Source organism: Mycteria americana, chromosome 20 (genome assembly GCF_035582795.1).
Source record: "Mycteria americana isolate JAX WOST 10 ecotype Jacksonville Zoo and Gardens chromosome 20, USCA_MyAme_1.0, whole genome shotgun sequence".
Taxonomy (NCBI): domain Eukaryota; kingdom Metazoa; phylum Chordata; class Aves; order Ciconiiformes; family Ciconiidae; genus Mycteria; species Mycteria americana.
The window spans coordinates 2,009,275-2,029,815 of NC_134384.1; the positions used below are offsets into that span (position 1 = coordinate 2,009,275).

At 51.6% G+C, this 20,541-nt stretch overlaps 1 protein-coding gene across 1 annotated transcript in view; it reads left to right on the forward strand.

Annotated features, from left to right (window-relative positions):
* Positions 1-20,541, forward strand: part of PLXNA2 (plexin A2) — a 178,801-nt gene that overhangs the window by 17,042 nt on the left and 141,218 nt on the right. The window contains exons 2-3 of the mRNA XM_075521525.1: positions 4,280-5,534; positions 7,191-7,373. Coding sequence (XP_075377640.1) covers positions 4,347-5,534; positions 7,191-7,373 — 1,371 coding nt within the window. The 5' untranslated portion in view covers positions 4,280-4,346. The remainder of the gene's footprint in view (positions 1-4,279; positions 5,535-7,190; positions 7,374-20,541) is intronic.

Below are 20,541 nucleotides of genomic sequence, written 5' to 3' on the forward strand. Positions count from 1 at the left end.
ATGAGCCCTTTTTTCTTCCCCCCTCAATGAGAATCATGGGCATTTGAATAATAATATTATAGTCTCCATTAGGATGACAGTGGGGGAAAAAAATCGGCTCAGACCTGTGATTATTCCTTCAATCTAATAATTATTTAAATACCAGATAACTCCTTTCAGCCTAATTGAGGCCTTTCAGCTGCTTGGGTTTATATTGTGTCCCTGAATTTACTCTCTCTTTCACCTTGCGTTACTAATAGCTTCAGATTGCTTTTAAGGCCATATTTTAAACTCGCTTCCAAAAAAAAAAGGAGAGAAAAAAATTAATGGTCAATTAGTATTAAGGATCAGAGTTAAAATCGCCCACTCTCCTGTTTCCCTGGAGTTTAACTCCCCAGCTGTACTCGGCCATCCCCAAACTCTTCCGCGAGGCACGCACTGGGCTTCCGTGCGTGCTCGGTGTCTGTATCACCGAGCGCGGTGTAAGCCGTGTCCCGCACCCAGGTGCTGCCCGCCTGCCCACCTCGCCCGGGGTAGCGGGGAGCCGGCAGGAGCCGCTCCCGCGGGGGGGACGTGGAGCTGGGGACGGATCATCGTCCCCTGGCTCCTTGGGGTAGGATGTCGGTTCACGGCCATGCCCTGTCATCTTCAAATAATGTTTGAAAGCGCAGATTCTTCTTCCCGGATGATCTCTCTTGCCTTTGGCAGTGACTGTTCACAAATACTCTGCAAAACCTTCACGGTAATAGAAACCTTCACTGCATAGAAGTTGGGCTTCAGCTGACAGCTCTGCTGCACAACAGCTCCAGCCTGGCTCTGGCTTTGGTACTGGCTCTGAATGAAAACGCTGCTGGAAAAGATAAAAAACTGCTGCGGTCTAAGTGAAGAGCTTCTGTTGTCCCATATGTATCTAAAATCTAATTATTTAAATGTATTAATTTCTAGCTTGCACTGTTCTTTTCTCACTTTGCAATGGAACAACTTTTTAAAAAGTGGAAAGCTGCAGAGCAGGAAAACTGTTGTGTGCCGAGCTTTACAGCGGAGCCTCCCCGTTCTCTGCAGAATCTCTTTCACTTTCTGGACTTCCCTTGAACCAGAGCCCTCTGCTCCAGAAGCGTCTCTTCTTCCCAAGGAATGAGAAACAGAGGTAGGCTTTACTTTTGGGCTCCTGTTAGGGAGGGACGCTTTGGCCTTGGAGGAAAGCCCGTTTGTGCTGCCCAGGGCAGAGCCTGCTTTCTCTGTGCCCTTCGGCGCTGCAGCCACCGCCTCCGTGCCCTCCCCGAGGCAAGGGGAGTTGGGGTGCCGCGTGCCAGCGCTTGGTCGGGGCACTGCGGTGCTTGAGGTTTCTTGTGCGTTGATCTGGAGGTGCTCTGCCGCTGACTTGGCTGCTCCGCGGGACTCCCGTACCTGCAGCTCTCGTGGCAGCTTTCCTGGGCTCCTCTTGGGCTCTTCCGTGGTGCGGGGTTCCCCGTGTGTTTACCAGAAGGCACCGTGCCACCGGCTGGCATCTCCCTGCCAGCGACACGCGCGGGCTTCTCTGTGTCTTGGGCTGCAGTGCCGTGCTATCCAAGAGCAAAGCTGCTGTGAGATGCCGGTGCCCGTGATCGGGTTGGTGGTGCCCACCACGGGTCACCAGCAGCCCTGGCTGGGTGGGCAGCATGGAGAGCCTTCCTCTGAGCAGATCCTCGGTCTGATTTGTGTCCTTTTGAAAAGATTCTCGATTCAGAGAACAGTTGTGGGATGTTCACTGGGAAATTTAATGAGAAGAGCCGGGGAGGTCACCCTGGTGCTGTTGTGGCACATTCGGGTCCGCAGCGCGGGCGGCTGCTTTCTGCCACAATCTTCCAAACAATAATAAGAATGCAGCAGCGTCTGCGTCAGAGCTGGGAGAGAGAGAAACTGCTTCAGCCAAAGGTGGAAATTAAGAGACTGGAAATAAGAAGCAAGCAGCCGGGGAAATGTATCCCTGAGCAGAATGAGAAACCCATTACTGCTCTCTTTCTCCTGTCTTGTCAGTGACACCGAGACGTGCAGCCCAGGGACACAGCTCCTTTGTCACCTTTCAGAAACACCCGTCTCCGGCTCCCGGCGTTAACAAGCCTAAAGAGTGGCCATTCGGTGACACTCGCTTATGAGCTCAGTGTAGGTTTTCAGCAGTGTGAATTATTTTAAATACCAAAACGGAGATCAGCATCAATCAAATCGGTGGCTGCCCGCAGGTGAGGACAGCTGAGCGTGGGCTGCATTAGGGAGCAGCCTCCTGCATTTGCACACAGGGCAGGGCAGAAGAGTCAAATTTGCAAAGTGAAAATTTCTCCCCGGCGCGTGTGCTGGGGCTTGCCCAGCCGTGGAGAGTGGTGACGGAACCTCGGTGTGGAGAGGGCAGGTGGCTCGTCCTCAGCCTCTTACCAGAGCTGGTGGGACCCTGTGGTGCCGTAAGGCGGTGGAGAACGTCTCTCCCCAAGGCAGGCTGAAATGGTTCCTTTGATGACCCAGCCTGGAGCATGTAAGGAATGCATAATTTGGGATAAAGGAGAACTTTGTGATGGTGTTTTGAGTCCAGGTGGTCAGACACATCTGTGGTGATGAGCAAGGTTGAGGTCAAGGCAGGAGTACAAGTCACAGTCAGGTCTGGAGATGATAACAAGGATGAGACGCAATCCAGTGACCTCCAGGCGTGTCTGTGGTGACAAGGGAGGCGCAGAGCCCCGGACGCTCTCGGGGCCCTTACGTGGTGCCTGCCTCAGAGTGCTGTTCTGCTGGCCCCACAGCTCCTCTGAGCAGCTCCACGATCTGGGTCCTTGCTGCCTGGCAGGGTGCTTGGCTGGCATCGCTTCCAGCTGCTCTGTGGGAGCCCAGGGCGGTGCTGGAGGTCCAGGGCTGAGCTGGGAACAGAGCTGATACCTCCTGTGTGGGATGGTCCAAGCTAGACTCCCCTTAGGTGAGATAGATATGGAAATGCATGGATTTGCATTATCTTTAACGTTCATATTTTTGCTAGGGGAGTCTGCCATCTTCGCAGAGGTGCTAGGTGATGAGGTGGAGCAGGCAGAGGGTCGTAAGGGTCCTCTTCAACAGCTACTGTGTCTGCATGCGTGTGCACGCCGTCCGGAAGGGCGGATGGAAAGCTCTGATGTAAACATGCCTCGCGCAGCCAGAGCCTCTCCGAGGCGAGCGCCCGTTTCCTAAGGAAATTCCAGCCTGGTGATTCCTACCTCAGCCTGACGGCCGCCTGCGTGAGCAGGGAGGATGGGGATGGGGATCAGCGGGGCTCCGGCCGTCCCTCGGGCCTGAATGAGGTCTGGGTGCTTTGGGAGCGCCCACAAAACCAAAACAAACAGCAAACAAACAACAACCAAACCTCTCTGTGTTTCTTGCCTCATTTCCACATAGATTTTGGCCGGAGATCTCCAGCTCGAGTCTTACCTCGCCTTGTCCGTATGGGTGAAACAACGTTAGTTGAAGGAGGTTCTACTTCTGCCTGTTATCCATAGAGCTATCGGGAAGGGCGTATGGGCGGTTTGGTTGGCATCGGGTCTTTTGGACCCGGTGTCCAAGCTGCTGCTTTCGTGGGGTTCAGTCATCGCCTGGCAGTTTTGTCAGAGCAGGAAGTTTGTCCAAGGCTCCCAGACCGGTAGCTTCTCCCCTGCACGTGGTGCTGCTGGCAGTGTTTGTTGCTGATGTAACCAGACGTGTCCCCACCCTGGTGGCAGCTGATTTTCAGCAGTGGGGTACCTTGTGAAGGCTGTGAGAAGCTTCCTCCTGAAAAGCACCTGCAGAGGTACTTCTGGCTCGGGGGAGTGGTGGAGGGGAGGTGGTGACGGCTTTGGTGTGTATATGCTTAATGAACTTGCCTGCATGAGACTTCTTCCTCAGGTTTCCAAATTAAATCATAGAGGATTTAAAGGTAGAAAACACCTCTTATTTCCTCTGTTGCTTCCAACAACATACCCTGCAGGAGACATCCTTTTAGCCAAGATTGCAGATTGATGGTTGGGTGTGCGAGCTGCGGGCTTTGTCTTGGGCTGAAGCTGATTATCCCCTCCCATGGCTGAGCAGAGTACATTATAAACAGCTAAACCACATAACAAATTAACACACAGAAGCTGAACCAAGTGGCAAAACATCAAGCCTGAACTGTTTACCAATAAGTTAGGAGACCTGCTTAATTCTTGTTGGGCTTAGAGATGTCCTCACTTTATCTCAAGGACTATGTAATTAGAAAGTCTCCTTTGAATTTTATCTGCAGGGCACACTGGATCTAATCCTCTGCTCTGTGTGTTTTCTTTTCTTTCCCCAGAACCATGTGAGGGACATTGCTGGGGCACAGGACACGCGCGGGGAACACAAAGTTTGCCTTTCCCAGGATGGATCAGAGGAAGAACTGGCCTCGGGTACCAGACTCCGATGGCTGGTCGGTGGCTTTGCTCTGTCTCTTCCTGGCATCGCTCTCCCGAAATGTGTCCAGCAATGCCTTGTTCAGCACTTTCCACTCTGAGAACTGGGACTGGACGTTCAACCACCTGACTGTCCACCAAGGCACCGGAGCAGTCTATGTTGGAGCTATCAACAGGGTTTACAAGCTTTCGGGTAACCTGACCATTTTGGTGGCTCATAAAACTGGTCCTGAGGAGGACAATAAATCCTGCTACCCACCCCTCATCGTCCAGCCATGCAGCGAGATCCTCACCCTCACCAACAATGTCAACAAGCTGCTGATCATTGACTACTCTGAGAACCGGCTGCTGGCTTGTGGCAGCCTCTACCAGGGGGTCTGCAAGCTGCTGCGCCTGGATGACCTCTTCATCTTGGTAGAGCCCTCGCACAAAAAGGAGCACTACCTCTCCAGCGTCAACAAGACGGGCACAATGTACGGTGTGATCGTGCGCTCGGAAGGTGAAGATGGGAAGCTCTTCATTGGCACAGCGGTGGATGGGAAGCAGGATTATTTCCCCACCCTCTCCAGCCGCAAACTTCCCCGGGACCCAGAGTCATCAGCAATGCTGGATTATGAGCTCCACAGTGACTTTGTCTCATCCCTCATCAAAATCCCCTCAGATACCTTGGCCCTTGTTTCGCACTTCGACATCTTCTACATCTATGGTTTTGCCAGCGGCAACTTTGTCTATTTTTTGACTGTCCAGCCAGAGACCCCAGAGGGTGTCTCCATCAACTCCGCCAGCGATCTCTTTTACACCTCTCGCATCGTCCGTCTCTGCAAAGACGACCCCAAATTCCACTCCTATGTCTCTCTGCCCTTTGGCTGCATCAAGGGGGACACGGAGTACCGCCTCCTGCAAGCAGCGTACCTCTCCAAGCCAGGAGATGTGCTGGCCAAGTCCCTCAATATCACGGCCCAGGAGGATGTCCTCTTTGCCATTTTCTCCAAGGGACAGAAGCAGTACCATCAGCCACCCGACGACTCTGCGCTCTGCGTCTTCCCCATTCGCACCATCAACGCTCAGATCAAGGACCGCCTGCAGTCCTGCTACCAGGGGGAAGGCAACCTGGAGCTCAACTGGCTGCTGGGGAAAGACGTCCAGTGCACTAAAGCGGTAAGGATGCTCCAGCTGCTGGCTGTGGTGGCCCTCGAGAACCGGTATCGATGCCTGGCCCGATGGCACGCGAGCTTGCAGAATAGGATCAATCTTTCTGTGCCTCAGTTTCCCTGAACACCGAACAGACGTAGTAGTCCTTTTCCTCTTTAATCCCTGTTGTTATCGGACAGCGATGACAATGAAAGGAAGGGGTAGCATTAAGGCAGATAAATAAAGGTGTGCAATTTGCTGGAAGCGTTTGCTGTTCCCAACCTGGGGCTCTGGAAGCTGGAGGAAGGCTCTTGCCCTTCCCTGAGCAGGAGGGTGGTATCAACAAACTAACAAGATAAATACAAATGACAGTTGTGTCTTTTGTATTTTTATTCAGGTGATTTCTTTAATCTTGATTCACATGCAGATTGTTCCTGGGCTGACTTGGGAATCCCTGGGGCCTTCTTTTGCCAAGCATATTAAATTTGGCTGCTGGAAAGAGAAACGTGGGTGAAATGAAATGAAATGAAAGAAGGAAGGCAAAGAGAAGCTTGAGCGCTGGCTTGCACGGGGGAGAGTCATCCCATCACATCATCCCAGCTAGATGTGCCTGAGCATTTGGTAGTTAATGTCCCTTGTGGAAAATAAGTGGATTGCAGTCAGCGTGATGGCGAGTGGCCACCCATGTCACCATCCCGCTGCCTATGCCATGTAGGAATTCACTCGAGCAATCTCAGCTGATACGGCTTAATAACACTTAGCTGTTGGCAGAATGATTTTCCTTTACTCTTGGCAAGTGGTGTTCCAGGGAGAAGCCAGCATCCGTATTCCCTGTGTTGTAGGAAGGAAACTGAGGCACAGAGAGGCGGTTTGTAGGAGACTGCACAGCTGGACAGTGGAAGGAGCAAGAGTGGGTCTGCCCGCTTAGCACGCGGGTATTTTATGTTGCCAGAGCCCGTTCCCTGTGCGATCGCCCACCTTTCCAGGGCAGCCAGGCTGGCGCTTTCCACCAGCCCGTGTTTGCACGGGGAAGGTTTAACCTGCCCTGGAGCTGCGCTGTTTGTGCCAGGCGGAGGTGGCCGCTCCCGACAGGAGCGAAGAGCAGCGTCCTCTCCTCTCTCGTGGTGTGGGATCAACCGTGCCCGGCTGTCCTCTGGCTGGGGACTGGCCCGAGCCTGTCCCGCCCCGTGCGCGGCGCTGCCGGCACTGCTGCGAGCTGTCGGCAGCAGGGCTCGTGTGGCCTTCGAGGGAAGCCTTTGCTCGTGTGGGGATGCTGAGCACCTCTCTGCTTATACTGCTGGGCACCTCTGGAAATCAGGCCGAGAGGAGGTGGGACGAGCGGAGGAGAGAGTTCCCGCGTGGCCATGCAGAGGGGCTAAACCCATGAGAAACCTAGTAGATTTAGAAAAGGAGTGAAAGTCTCTATTGGACTTAGGGTTCCTCCACAGCCCTGTCCAAACACATTTTGGAGCAGCTGCAGAGTGTCTTGGCCTCGGGCAGTGAAGGGAACAAGCCCTTGCAGAAGGTGGCTGAAGCCGGCAGGTCCCCGGGGAGGGGGTTGTGTGGCGGTGGCTCCCACCCTGCTGTCAGCTCCGCTGGCTCCCCTCCGCGTGAGCCCGGGTGTGCGGGGCTGCCCCGTGCTTTGCGTTTCACTCACAGCTGCCCAAAACCTCGTCTTTCCAGCCAGTCCCCATCGATGACAATTTCTGTGGCCTCGACATCAACCAGCCCCTGGGAGGCTCGACGCCGGTGGACGGAGCGACCCTCTTCACCTCCAGCCGGGACCGGATGACTTCTGTTGCTTCCTACGTCTACAACGGCTACAGCGTGGTGTTCGTGGGGACTAAGACTGGCAAGCTGAAGAAGGTAAGCTTATTGCCGTGGCTTTGGAGAGCCAGGATCCATTTCTCCTCTCTCTCCGAAATCTCTGATGTGCATAGCTGCTGCTGTGTCTTACAGATATTTCCCAGCGTGAAACTGGGAGCCAGTCAGGAGCAAAAATCACAGGGTCTGGGTCACAGAAAGCCTCGCGTTGGTGAGGCAGAGTTCATCCATCAGCACTGTTAGTACAGGGTGCGGTTGCCGCTGTTTCTTTTGAAGCGGAGAAGCGCCAAGCCTTGGGAAAGGTGCAGCGGAAACCGCTGCAGCCTGGTCCTGGAAAAGGGACCAAAGCTACCCAGTTCCCATTGCTCTGTGGCATCACAGCTCCAGAGCATCCCCTTGCATGGGCTGAGGGCACCTTCCTGCGCTTCCAGCCAGCGACTTCCTTCAGCAGCAGGGTAACGCAGGTCCCAGCACCCTGCCAGCTCTTGCATGCACCGCCTGCCTGTATATTACAGCGTTACCCTGTTGTTTGTCTGGGGTTTTCTTGCATTTTATCATTTAGTAAACTATGGGGGGGGGGGGGGGGTGTGTGTCTTTGTGGGGCTGATGCAGAAATTATCAGGGCAATAGTGGGCCAGTCTGGTTAGAGACAAGTGAGGAGCTGGCTTGCAATTTCTGAGTTCGAATGAATCTCAGCAAGCTGTATCCAAGGTCCCGGATCTTTCCTCCTTTTAGACAAACTGATGGAAATCTTGCAATAATTTTGAGTTGTTTCCCAGCAATCCTTCTACAACTTGTGCAGAAGACCACCGGTTAGAAAGCTTTCGGTGATGGCAAAATTGCTGATGGTGGCAGGACGTTTGGTCATGGAGAGATAGGAATGGGTTAACTTGGCTGCTTTTGGAAACTGAGCCTCAGGGCAGAGTCCTACTGCTTCTTTCTGCCTTTTACCTCCTGCTCTTCCCTCAGACAGCTGAATGATTGATCAGTCCTGGAAGATAACATTCCTCACCCTCTGCATCAGGAAGCTGGGGCTAGTTGCCCAGGGCAAAGAGATGCTCCCGCTGGTTTCCTCCCCCAGCGCAGGGGGTAGGGGGGCTCCGGTGGGTTTTAGGATTTTGAAGCTGAACTGGCATTTCCCCCTGCCCTGTATCTTCTGAACCACTCTTCAGTAAGTAGTGTGCAGAGGCTGGTCAGGCCCAGTCACGCATCTGTTGAGTGTAGTCCTCACTAGTCCTCTCTCAGGAGTTCCATGTCTAAAATGAGTGTGGAAATGGCCTTGGGGTGTGTAAGTGGAGGGGAACCCCCCCACCGTTGGTCTTTAGAGCTGGAGCTGCAACTGGAAGCCAGCTCATCAGTGTCTGCAGAAGTCTGATCCAGCTCCAGCAAAACCAGCCTTAGAGATGCTGCCCTGGAAAGCTGAGATCCTTCAAATGAACCTAAAATATAAATGATGGCGTTAAGTGAACCCACTAAATGCAGACCCTCCTTCTTCGTATCAGGGAAAGAGTTAACAAATGTAATCAACAGCAGGCTGCTAATTTTTTGTGTCCTTAAGCAGCAGGGAATTTCTTCCTCATCTATCCAGGAAGATACAAGGACAGGCAGATACTACACTTGAACGTCTGCATCATTTTAATTACATCAGTTCATTAATATTCATTCAGCACTTTACAAATGCTGAGTAGTAGTAAATTAGGTGCCTCCCTGGTGCCTCTCGAGTGTCAGCGGGGCAATTTTGAACATGGGGGAGAGTGGGCTTGTAAGCAGAGCCCCTCTTCTGCCTGCCCACCCCACCCGCCGTGGCACACGGGAGCACGGGGATTTTTCTAGCTAAATGGATGGAAGAGCCGCCCTCGGCATATTGCAAATGCACATGCTGTCGAGCTGCAAGCCAGCCATGCAGCCGGGTGCTTGCTGTTTGCAGTGTTTTGGGGGGGATAGGGGAGGTGCCTCACTTAGAGGCAGTTAAAGCAAACAGCTTGTGCCTGCACGCTAGGTATTTACCGTCGCGTCCCATGAATTATGTAGGATTACAGAAGAAGCGGTCTCTCCAGCACGGTTTAATTCCTTGTGCTATTCTGCATTGAACACCTACTTTTTTGATGCGAAGTTGACCTATTCATGCCTATCCGCTTCACTCTGTCCAGAAGGCAGGCGGCTGGGCGGGATGGGGCGGGGGGAGATGGGGAAGGAGGGATGCAGGAACCCTTCCCGTTTTACCTGTGTTTGAGCCAGTGGTAACTAGGCACTGAGAAAACTGGTTCATCTCTCGAGCAAGTGCATTCCAGGCGTTCACTCCAGCCAGCCTTTCGTGGCATCTGCCAAGCACCCTGATTTAACATGTATTAGCGTTGTCTGCAGATGAGACCTATGCCTCCTGTTATCATTAGCTGGAGCGATTGCTGCCCTGTCCTCCATTGCACGGGGCTGGGAATGTTGTTCTTCTCTATCTTGCGGTCCTGTCCACAACTTTAGTAAATCTTTTCTCGTTTGACATGTGGGATTATCTTTTACATGGCCTAAGAGAGGTTGTATGAGGCGTAGGAAGCAGCTTTGCATTGAACTGTGGGGCTCTTGGGAGACTCACTGCAGAGCAGGCGTTGCAGACCCGGTGGGAAGTTAACAGGTTGTCTCCGGTTTTTGTGCGTGTTCCAAGACCAGACATGCCTTGAAGTCAGTGAGTGCTCAGGATGCTCAGGACTGTTTCCATATCTCTTCTTCCCCATATGTGAAATGAGGATGGTAAAAATGTACGCACCTCTAAGTGCCAGAGATTTATAGATAGACGCCTTGTCTCCTCCAGCTCACCACCTTGCATATCTACCTACACAATTAATGTCTGAAAGCTACGTCACACCTATTCTCTCTCCCACAGCCGTTGATTTACTTTGGAAACAAGCTGGTGGCTCAGTCTGGGGTTTCAAAGAAAACACTTTTGTGTAGCTGGAGGAAAGAAGTCAGGGAGCCAGCTCTGAAATCTTTCAAATTTGTCCGTGCTTCCCCAGTGAGAATTCATTACTGAAAATGCTGTGTTATCTCACTGATGTCCTTCTTCCCATTAGCTATTCACCTAACTGCCTCGTGCGACGTTCCCTAGGAGAGTGGCTGCTGCTGCTTCAGCCTCTCTCCTCTGAAGGAGCCGAATGCTGAAGATCCCCATGCCCCTGCCTGCCTGCCCGACGTCCCTGCCCGCGCTCTTCGGTACAGCCCTGTGTTTGCTAGCTCTACCCCTTCCCTCTTTCCTGGGTGCATCTGAAGTCCCTTTTTGCACCTTTCAGCAGCCAGCGCCGGCTGATGTGTAAAGGAAGGAGAAAAGTTTTCCCTTTGCTCAGGAGCGGTGCGGAGCCCCGTGCGAGGCTCCGGCTTTCCCAGGCTGAGCTCGCCACTCGCTTTGCAGGTGTCGGAGCCCCATGGGGTCTGGCTGGTGCAGGCAGCCTGGGCAGGTCGCCCGCAGAGTCCGCACAGCCCGGCTGCGAGTTCGGCACAGCCGTGCTGCGCTGGAGGGGTGTTGGTGCCGGAGCTACTGGCAAATAAGTCGGTAGTATCAGATAAGGCAGTTGCCAATGAAGTTGGCATCTTTCCTGCGGGGAACCAGAGCGTTTGCTGGGGTCAGGGTTCGAGTTCAGGGCTGAGGGTGTGCTTGTACCTGCTGTGGCTGCCCTGGACTGGTCAGCTGCTCCTCGCACGGCTGGTGACACACGTGAGTGCTTCCTCTGTCCCTGGTTACTACTGAAGGGGGAGAAGGATGAATCGATGCATCTATTCTCCATTAAAACTCAGTGCTGGAGGATGAATTTTTCTCGCATAGCACTGCCGCGGCCAGCCCGCTGCCTCTCGTTGCAATCCGCCCGTCCGTGGGGCGTGCCTCGGGCGGGGGGACTCGTGGCGCGCTCGGTGCGTGCACTGTACGAAACGGCTGCGCCCCCGTGACGCCGCCCGCCTGCTCCCTGGCAGCCCGCTCTGCCTGAGAACGACTGTTCCTCAGCAGTGTTCTCGAAGCGGGTGAAAAGCAAATGTGCTGATTGCGTAGGGTAAAGCACAGGTAGGTGGGATGCAGTTCTCCCTGCAGCTTGGTGGTCTAGCTCTCCTTCCAAAGGGTCTCAGCTTTGTGGCTGGGGGAGCGAGGGGGAAGAGGATCATGTTAGAGACGTAATCGTTCAGAATTGTGGATTCCTGCAATAAAACAGTTTTCGTGGAACAAAATTAGAAGAGACATTAATGCAACAGTTAACAGCAACTAACTGCTGGGGGGGAGATGTGTCGGCTTGCTTGTTCTGTTTATGGGCTTCATACAATTCCATCAATATTGATGTGTGATGCCTTTGATTTTGACACTAATCATTGCTATGAATTAAATTTGCAGCCATATAATTAGGACTGCTATTAATAGGGCCTCAAGCTAAGCACTGCTGTGCTAGTTGTCTTTTTCCTGATGGAAAACGGCATCCACGGAACTCAGCTAATGTGGTTTGCCTGTTAGATGCTGAGACTGATGTGAAAATTATACTTGCTATATTTAGAGGGGCTCCTCTGAAAAGCAGATGCATGGAAGGGTCTGACTTGGAGGTTTCCCAAGAGCTGCACTGGAGTTGCCCTTAAACTTCCTAGTAGTTTGCTGCTCTTTTAAGAGCAGCCTATATATATAGGCTTAGCGGGAGAGAAGGATTGCAGGAAGAACAGAGTAACCGTCAGTTTGAAGGGCTGCTGTCGCAAGCCTTGTCTCCATTACAGCTCCCCTTCCTTGTGCAAATCATTCCATTTATTTCTCCCGCCCAATGCTGTTTCAACTCTCTCTGTCCCTGTGCATGCCTGGTTTCATCTCATCAGGCTGAGCACAGCGGCTGGGAGAGCAGCATGGCTCATCACTAAAAATCAATCTTGTATTTCATCCCAAGAGGTGTGTTTCTTATTAGATCTAATAAATCAGTGAAGTGCCCTTCATTCAGCTTGTCAATGGAGGACACTGTTTGTGATCAAGAATAAATAAATGTCTCTCCTATGTCTGACAGTGCACCATCTATGTATTATTGTACCATCATGCTGTTTACGCCTGCTATAGGAAAAACGCCGTTCCTGCAGCGGGAGCCTGCAGCCTCGCCATCCCTCGCCTGCGTTCACATGAGCTGGGTATGCTCCTGGATGTGCCCATGGGATGGCTCCCAGGGAAAAGCAGTAACGGTGACATTGCGGCTGGTTTTCACCCGGCACTGGGTGCTCCAGTGGCGACAAGGCTTTGATCTGGGTGCTTGCAGATGCTCGGAGGGGTGGGGCGTGCTTCTCGGTGCTGGTGTATTAGAGCTATCCAGGCTAGGTCTGAAGGCTGGGTTCTGCATCCAGGGGTTGCTTCTACAAAGCAAAGAGAAAGCGCTCTTGCGTTGTCTGCCTTCAGTGTAAACTTTGGTGCTACAGGCGAGAACCCAGGTTAGGTTATTTCAGATGCCCTGAGGTGAGGGGTAGCGCGTGCATCCCCGTTCACACCCCACTCTCCTGGATAAATGGGCGTCCGACGTCGTTCTGAACGCCTGTAACACGCTGTCCCAATGGCAGCTGTGCTGGACGTGCCTTGAATCAATTCTGGCATGCAAGGTCACCCGTGAAGAGCTGTTTGGGATCTGTCTGGAGAAGTGCTACAGAAAAACGCGTAGTGCTGTAACTAGTTTTCATGATTGGAAACGCATTCCTGCTTACCTGTTGAATACCTGAATGCGTGGCGCGTAACGTCTCTCCTTGCTTTCAGCGAAGGTGAACCTCCACTTGTGCAAGGGACAGTGATAACTGATAGGATTGCGCAGTCAGGGGAAAGGCAAACTTTAAGTGTGCTGCTACGTCTTGGTATGTGATAGTTTTATTCAGCTTGGCTGATTTAATTTGTTCCATTAGTGGGAATAAAAGAGGTCTTTCACAATGAAATATACGTCCGAACCTGTCCTTATCTGACTTCATTCTATGGATGGTTATCTCATCCTTTTAATTTATCCTTAATTATCGCCCCCGCACGCATTCCGTAGCCCTTCAGGAAGAAGTCAGTTGCATCAGCGTGTAGAGAAGCCCAAGAGGACATCAGGCTGTTGCTGAACAGCTGAAAATCGTCCGTTTGCAGACGCCTTCCAAAGGAGATGCCCGGTTTTAGCTATAGGTTGTAAGGTCAGGTGCTTTGCTGACTCAGTGATCAATCCATTGCCCTCGGAGCGCAGACCTCTGTCCCAGCAGAGGTGTAAGATGGCAGATGACTTTTGCTTGACTGAAGAAGTTGTTTAATTGAAAGGTCTGAGAAAGAAGTCTCTGTTTCTTGCCCTAGGACGTGAAATAGGGGGGTCTTTATTTGGTACTCTCTTGCTGGTGCTTTGCTCTGGTGTGGACGGAGAAGCTGGGATTCTTTTTCTCCCTAAAGAAGGATTTTCCAGCCTCAGACAGTAATTCCCCTTTGCTTCCATCTGTGTAAAAAGGGCGCTGTCAAACTGTGACCCCAGAAATGTGTCCCCAAAATGCCCGATGGTCCCTTACACTTGTTATCCTTAGTAGTCAGAAGTTGGGGTCTTACTTATTAATTGGAATTTGTGCAAGGGAATATGAAAAGTGATCGAAGCCAAAGGAGAGCGCTACGGTGCGTGTTTCGGGGCTGGAGAAAGGGCAGAGCTGCCAAGTCCCTCCAGACTCTGGTTTTGAGCAGTTCAGGAATGTCCCTACCACCTCTTAAAGGCATGAAATTGGCCTCCTCTTCCCCCAGCATTACTTCTCTAGTTCTGTTATCTGTTGCCTGGCAGAGCAAGTAAAATAAGAAAAAAAAAGAGAAGTTGGGATGTATTTTTATAGCTGCTGGAGAGCTAAAGGGCAGGTGCTTAGGAAATGCTATATGAAATCAAGCCAGGTAGCTCAGAGTCTGCTTTAATCTGTTTCTTGGCTCATGACATGGTGACGACTCTGGTTCTTACTCGGGTTCAGGCACCTTGAAAAATCAGCTTGAAATTTTTGAGTGCAACAATTACATTTTATTCGTTTCCAAACGAAGTGGAGCTAGTAAAGACTGCAAGTGGCTGGACAGCTTCATGCATGAAAACCAGCCTGCCTCGGAGATCTCACCAGCTCTACCAGCAGCAACCAGCACCCTGAAGGCAAGGGGCTCCATGTGCTGAAACGGGTTTCTCTTGAAGAGCTCTTTGTGTAGATTCATCTCTGGGATCTGGTCCTGGCACTCCCTGTCAAATGCTCTTATTGCTTGTCTTAAACGTTACAAGTGTAGGACAAATTCTGCCGGCGATGCCCGCAGGAGGTTCCCTGCTCCTGGGGAAGGAGCCGGAGGACCCTGGGGCTCCCGGCGCTGCTGGGCTTTCCCCCAGCATCTGCCTCCTGCTCCTGCACCGCCCTCGGCACTGGCAAGGTCCTGGGAGGTTTGACACGAAGTCTCTCTTGGTGCCTTCCCTAGGTGCCCACAGCCTTAAACCAGAAAAATGTCTCATGTCTCACCTTTCCCAGTGCTCTTGGGTTTTTATGCAGGCAGGAATAAAGCTCGGAGCGGCACACGTGAGGGTAAAGGGCGTTTTGAGGTGCATCAGTCCGTGTACTTTGGGACTAGTTGCCAAAGTAACTATTGGGAAATAGTTACCAAAAAGGCTGTTTTCCTCCTTGTGCACATATGGGTTGTTTTTTTTTTTTTCTTTAACATACTTAGAAGATAATTAATCCCCACACCTTTTATAGGAAGAGGTATTATCTCCTTTATGAGTATGAAGTGAGGCAGAAGTTATTCCTCCTCTGTTTCATGCTAGAAGCAGAGCTACATTTTCATCTAGTTCAGTAATGCATTTCTTCTTGAAGTAGTCTTGGAGAAAAGTATCAGGAAATACCAAACTATTTTGTAAATTCGTGTTAGTTTTTCTGACTGTCCCCTGCTTTCCTCTGAGTGTAAATCTGAAGAAGTTGCTGTGTTCTGGATGTTGTTGCTTTTTGGGGGGAGGGGGTGTTAGACTCCTGCCTTTCTATTTATAAGTCAAGAAGTTCATGCTTTCTTTACTATATATATTTTTCTGCAGGCTTTTAAAATCCTCAGAGGTCAAAATAACATGAGTTTTGGTCCATTTGTAAGATCTTAAATCCCTGGGTGGCAAGAAATGCTGTGAGAAGACCATGCGATGTTGCTTCTATAAATGCCTCCTTGAGGCAAAACAACGAATGTGGAAAACACAAACGTGCTGGGAGAGACGGGGGAACCCGCAGGAAGAGTCCCATGTGCTGGCACAGCCCCCGAGCTGCTGCTGCTGCAAAAAGGTTGGGATTTGGGGCAATCAGGGAGTGAAACGCCACGCAAAAGCAGTACCGCCATGGCTTGTGATGGGGCTTGCTGTTAGGCTTTCCCTTGTGCATCTGACTGATGCTGTCTTTAATATTTCCTCAATCTCACAATCGAGTTTACTACCCATTGTTGTTACGGTTGCTATTTGCTGCCGGCCAGGGCACGACAGCGTTAGCGGGGCTGTAAAATACTGCATGGTTGGCGAAGGCAAATCCATCACTTGAACGTCTGCCTGATATTTATGGATGTGCCAGGCAGGCGTGGATTGGATGCGGCCAGTCTCTATATTAGCATTAGTCCATTACGCCTGTTATGATGCATAGTCTCCCCACCTCCCCCTGCCTTTTATTACCCTCTTTTCATTTCTGCCGAGATGCATGGACAGGCAGATGCCTACGTTTCTCAGGCCTTCAGGGAGCTCTTTGCAGGCAGCCCAGCCTGAGCAATAAAGGAGGGAGATAAACCCCCGCCCGGCTGGGGAGTGCAGCGCCCAGGGGAGTTCTGCTACGGAGGAGTTCCCCGGGGAACGTGGCGAGGCCGTGGGCTTTCCTGGCTGCGACTTGGACGAAAAGAGCAACAAAATGCTAAGTCTAAATGTGACCGTTGCTTATCACCAGCAACGGTAGCGACTCCTGGCTCTTCTCCCAGCCGCCCCCTGCACGCACGCTGTCCGAGGGTCTGATGCATTCAGTCTTTCCGTGCGTTTAGGTTTTGGGTGTGGGTGTTTTTCCCCACTGTCACCTTAACTGTAGGCTGGAAGAATATGGTCATTCATAAGGGTTGTCTCAAAAAAAAAAAAAAATCTCGGATGATGCTAATCAGACGGGGAGGGAGCCACATCTAGTGGCTGGGGGAGAGAAACGTGGCGGTACTGTGAGGGTGGTAAGGATGCTTGGATTCTTCTTCTCATGTTAGCCACTAGTTTTACTGAACTGACATTGAATATGTTACTCAAGCTTGCAATTTCCTGCTCTATAACTTGAATTTGCACATTGTGATTTACACCCCTGTACGTGGCCGTATCCCACCTGGGGCTCGGTGAGCCCTGAGGACGCTGAAAGGGATCTGTGGGCTGGTCAGAGAACGGTCTGGCCTGGGACCGAGGAGACGTGGCAGTGATTCCCATCTGTCAGGCACTTCTCCCTTACGGGCAGGTTTCCCTGGGCACCCATTCCCCGTCTATAAAATTATAAAGCTTTTCCCAGCCCTGTGCTCCAGGGCCCGCTGCCAGCCTCGAGGTGCTGCCGCACCGCGAACGCCGTGCAATCCCACCGAAAGAGGGGATGAGGGCTGGCGGGGCCGAAGCTGCCCGGTGCGTGACCCAAAGCTGTCGGTCCCGTGGGGTTTGCACAGGGCTTTGCACCGTGCTCCCGGTCAGCGCCGAGCTCAGGGCAGCTGCCGCCAGCCACTGCCAGTCCATACTGGGCAGCCTGCTGGGACCAGGGGAGGACGGTGGAGGAATAATTGGCTGAGCGAGGGTTTAAGATGCCTCCGACACACGCGTGCAAACAGGAGAGCGCAGGCAGCAGCACGGGCAGGCCTGGAATAATTCGTTAGTGGCTTCGGCAGCATTTGTCCCGTCATCCCCTGCCTGCGCCTCAGCCGGGGACCCTGTCACCTTTCCCGGTTGTTCCTCCTCGCTTGGTTACATGTCTTTGCATCAAATAGATACACGTAGATGAAAGTGATGTGCATTTAAAATGAATGTACGCGCCATACAGCCTAGCTATTATACAGTCTGGGATTTTTTTTGTGGTAAGCTGCTAAATTATTTATTGTGTGCTGGGCTTTAATCTCATAAACCTGCCTGCAGGCCTTACGCAAACCAGCCTGAGCGTCCCGTAAAGCGCGCGAGCCAGGCAGCGCAAAGCCCTGCCGTGGCTGTAGGTGGTAATTGTTGGTCTCGCCTCGGCCTCTTCCTCCGCCTCATCAGCTCATTAAAAGCAGCGGGGCCTGTTCAGTTGGTCATTGCCACTAACTTCGAGAGCGATTTGCATTTGCTGCTTGGAGAGGATGCCAATCCTGGGATCCCCGTTAGTCGGAAAGAACAAGAGTCGGTCCCTTGAGCTGCTCAGAGTAAAGACAAAAGGGTGAGGAAGAGACGCTGGGGTAAAACAAGGTCTTTCAAACAAACATCGCTGTGCCTCCAGCTGGGAGCATTTACCTTCCTGAGCTGCTGGGAGTGTTCGCAGCCTGCAATCTCGCAGCTCTGAGTTAACATTTGGCTGACTAATGCGATGTTTGCTTTTGCTAGTCATCCTGCAGCCACTGGCTTATTAGTGGAAAAACAGAGCATCCTTTTGCCTGTGCTTCCAGTTCGGAGCTGCTTTGATGCTTTTTGCCTGACTCTCTTAAAGCTTGCCACTCTGAGAGACTTTGTACCGCAAATGCGAGTGAGCAGGCAGAAGAGAAGGGGCTGTCCTGGTCCTGTATGCTTAAATTAGTAAATGGCAGAGTTGGAATAAAACCAGAGTCCCCTCCTCCCGCCTTCTCCTCTCTTTTGACTCTCAGACCAGTTGCGCCTCTTGCGTATACTTGGCCTAGATCATTCTGCAGAGCTTTGAAGCCAAAGGACAGCCGGCTGACCCTCTGCGGTTTTCTTTTCACGCTTTTTTGTGCGGAGCCTTTCGCATCGGGAACTTGGTCTTGTTATTGAGAAATAAATAATTGGAATAACCTGGAAGGTACAGGTTGAGGGACAGGTATATTGGAAGAGAGACTGAGAAGTCTGAAAGATGAGCAGGCTCCTTTCTGCCTGCGGTTTTCCCACCAGGAAAGGGGATAACGTTACTTTCTCACTTTCCAGGGAGCTTGTCAGAAAATTACTTTGTAATCCAAAGTGCGAAGAAAACAAGATAAATATTGAGCGTCACTGTTAGTAATCAACTGATAAATACGTTTAAATGCCCTATATTTCAGAACAAAACACATCCCGCTGCATAGGGCACAGCTAATATTTGCCCTTGATTTTTACAAGGCTGCCGGCTTTAACGGAGCGCTGCCGTGCCAGGGTGCGGGCACGGGGCGAACGGTGAGACTCTCGCTGTGCTGCGGTTTTCCCGGCACCGGCACCGCGCCGGTGTTTCGCTTGTGATGCTGTTCCTCCGAGGAGCTGTTGGAGAGTTTTTTGCGACGTTTTTGTTTTCTGCTGGAGATGTGTCCTGCAGCTTGCACTTATTAATTAAAAGCTAAAGCGGAAATTCCCTCGGCGTGCTTCAGCCCAGCTGCCGCAAGAGCTGACCGCGTGTTTCCAGCACTTTTCCCGTTGAACTCGTAGGACGTTTAACCAAGGTACAACGGACGTTGTCTCCCATTTCCCTGCCGCTTGTTAAACTCAGCACGTGGGCTGCTGCTGTGTGGGGAAGGGACTGAGGGTCCTGAGCTCCTTTTCTCACTCCAGGAAGCTGTTTAGGAGCATGACTGGGGGCTTACCAGCTGTAAACTCCAAAGACTTAACTTTGGGCTTATTTTCAGCAGTTTGGACTGGATTTACCCCTCCCTGCAAGAGGGAAGCACTGACCTTTGGAAAAGCTGGGAGGCTTAAATGGCTACAGCATGGTCAGAGAGGAAGGTATCCACGTAACTAATAAAAGCAAAGCGTTCTATATTGGTGCCTGAGAGCAATCAAATTCTCTGTGTACAGGGAAGCCCTGTTGCCACTGGCGGGGTGCGACTGGGGCTAGGCTGCTACCAGCAGCTTCGGAGTCCGGATTGCCATGGAAATGCAGCAGGAACAGCTGCAGAAACTGTGTGCAGATAGAGGGCAAACAGCACAAAATGCCAGTTATGGGGTGCAAGAATAGTGGCTCAATATTTGCTTGAGAAAACAAACAAGCTTCACGTTTAAGTGTGCTGCATGGAGGCTGGGATTGTTACGAAACCTGTGATCAGAGGCACCAGGCAGCCCAGGTTCAGCAGGATCAATGTGCTATTCCTCCAGGAGCATTAAAGAACAGCCGATGCCTTCTGGAAAATGTTGATAAAGCTCTCTTTTTAGAATCTTTTCTGCTTCTCTAGCACAAATGTACTATTTCTTGTTTGTATGTGTTGCCTTCTTCATTCACTCTTTTATTATTAGGGACATTTACATGAAAACAGCATTTTTTGCTCTCGCAGCATATTCCCCAATTGCAGCTGCACTTCCTCAGCCAGAGATCTCTACCTTCCCTTGAAATGGGGCTGCCCTCTCTCCTGGGCATGATTGCGTCTGCACTGGCTCAGGGTCACACATACGGCGATGGTTCATCTCCAAGCGCGGCAGCCGCTGCATTCCCCGTGCTCCAGGGTGGGATGTTACAGCTCCCTGTTCATCCCTTGCTCTCCGCTCTCTTTAAGCCATCTTGTAAGCTGGTTGGGATGCTCGGTGCCTTCGTTTCCTCCTCTGCATAGTTGTCATTTGTACCTTTTTAGCAGAAAGAGGCAAGCGTAAAATCCCCGAGCGGGGAGGAATCCTCCCAGAGTTTCCCAAAGTGACTGGCTCTGGCTGTAGAGCTTTAGGCAGCAGGAGAAGCGGTTTTGAAAATGAGAGCTAATGGAGATGTCTGGCGGATAGTGAGCATACGTGATAACGTAGATTAAAGAAAAAACCAAAAGCTAGTGTTTAGGGCATAAGTGATGACATTAGCAATGTGGGATGATATATTTATTCACCCCAGACCCTGCTCGCAGAGAGGCAGCGTGAGTCGAACTGCCTCCCCTTAGCAGGCACCTGGAGAGGGACCTGAAGGACCTTTGCTTTCTCCGGTGCCTCACTCAGCTCTGCACATGGAAAATGTAAACTCCAGATGTTAAGCACGTCTTTAATTTCCTCTCGCTCTGTTTCTGCTGGAGCTTTGCTTTGGGGGTTTGGCATTTAGCTGTGTTTTTGCTGGCATCTTGATAAGCTTGAGAGAACCCAAAGAAAGGAGAGAAGCCTGC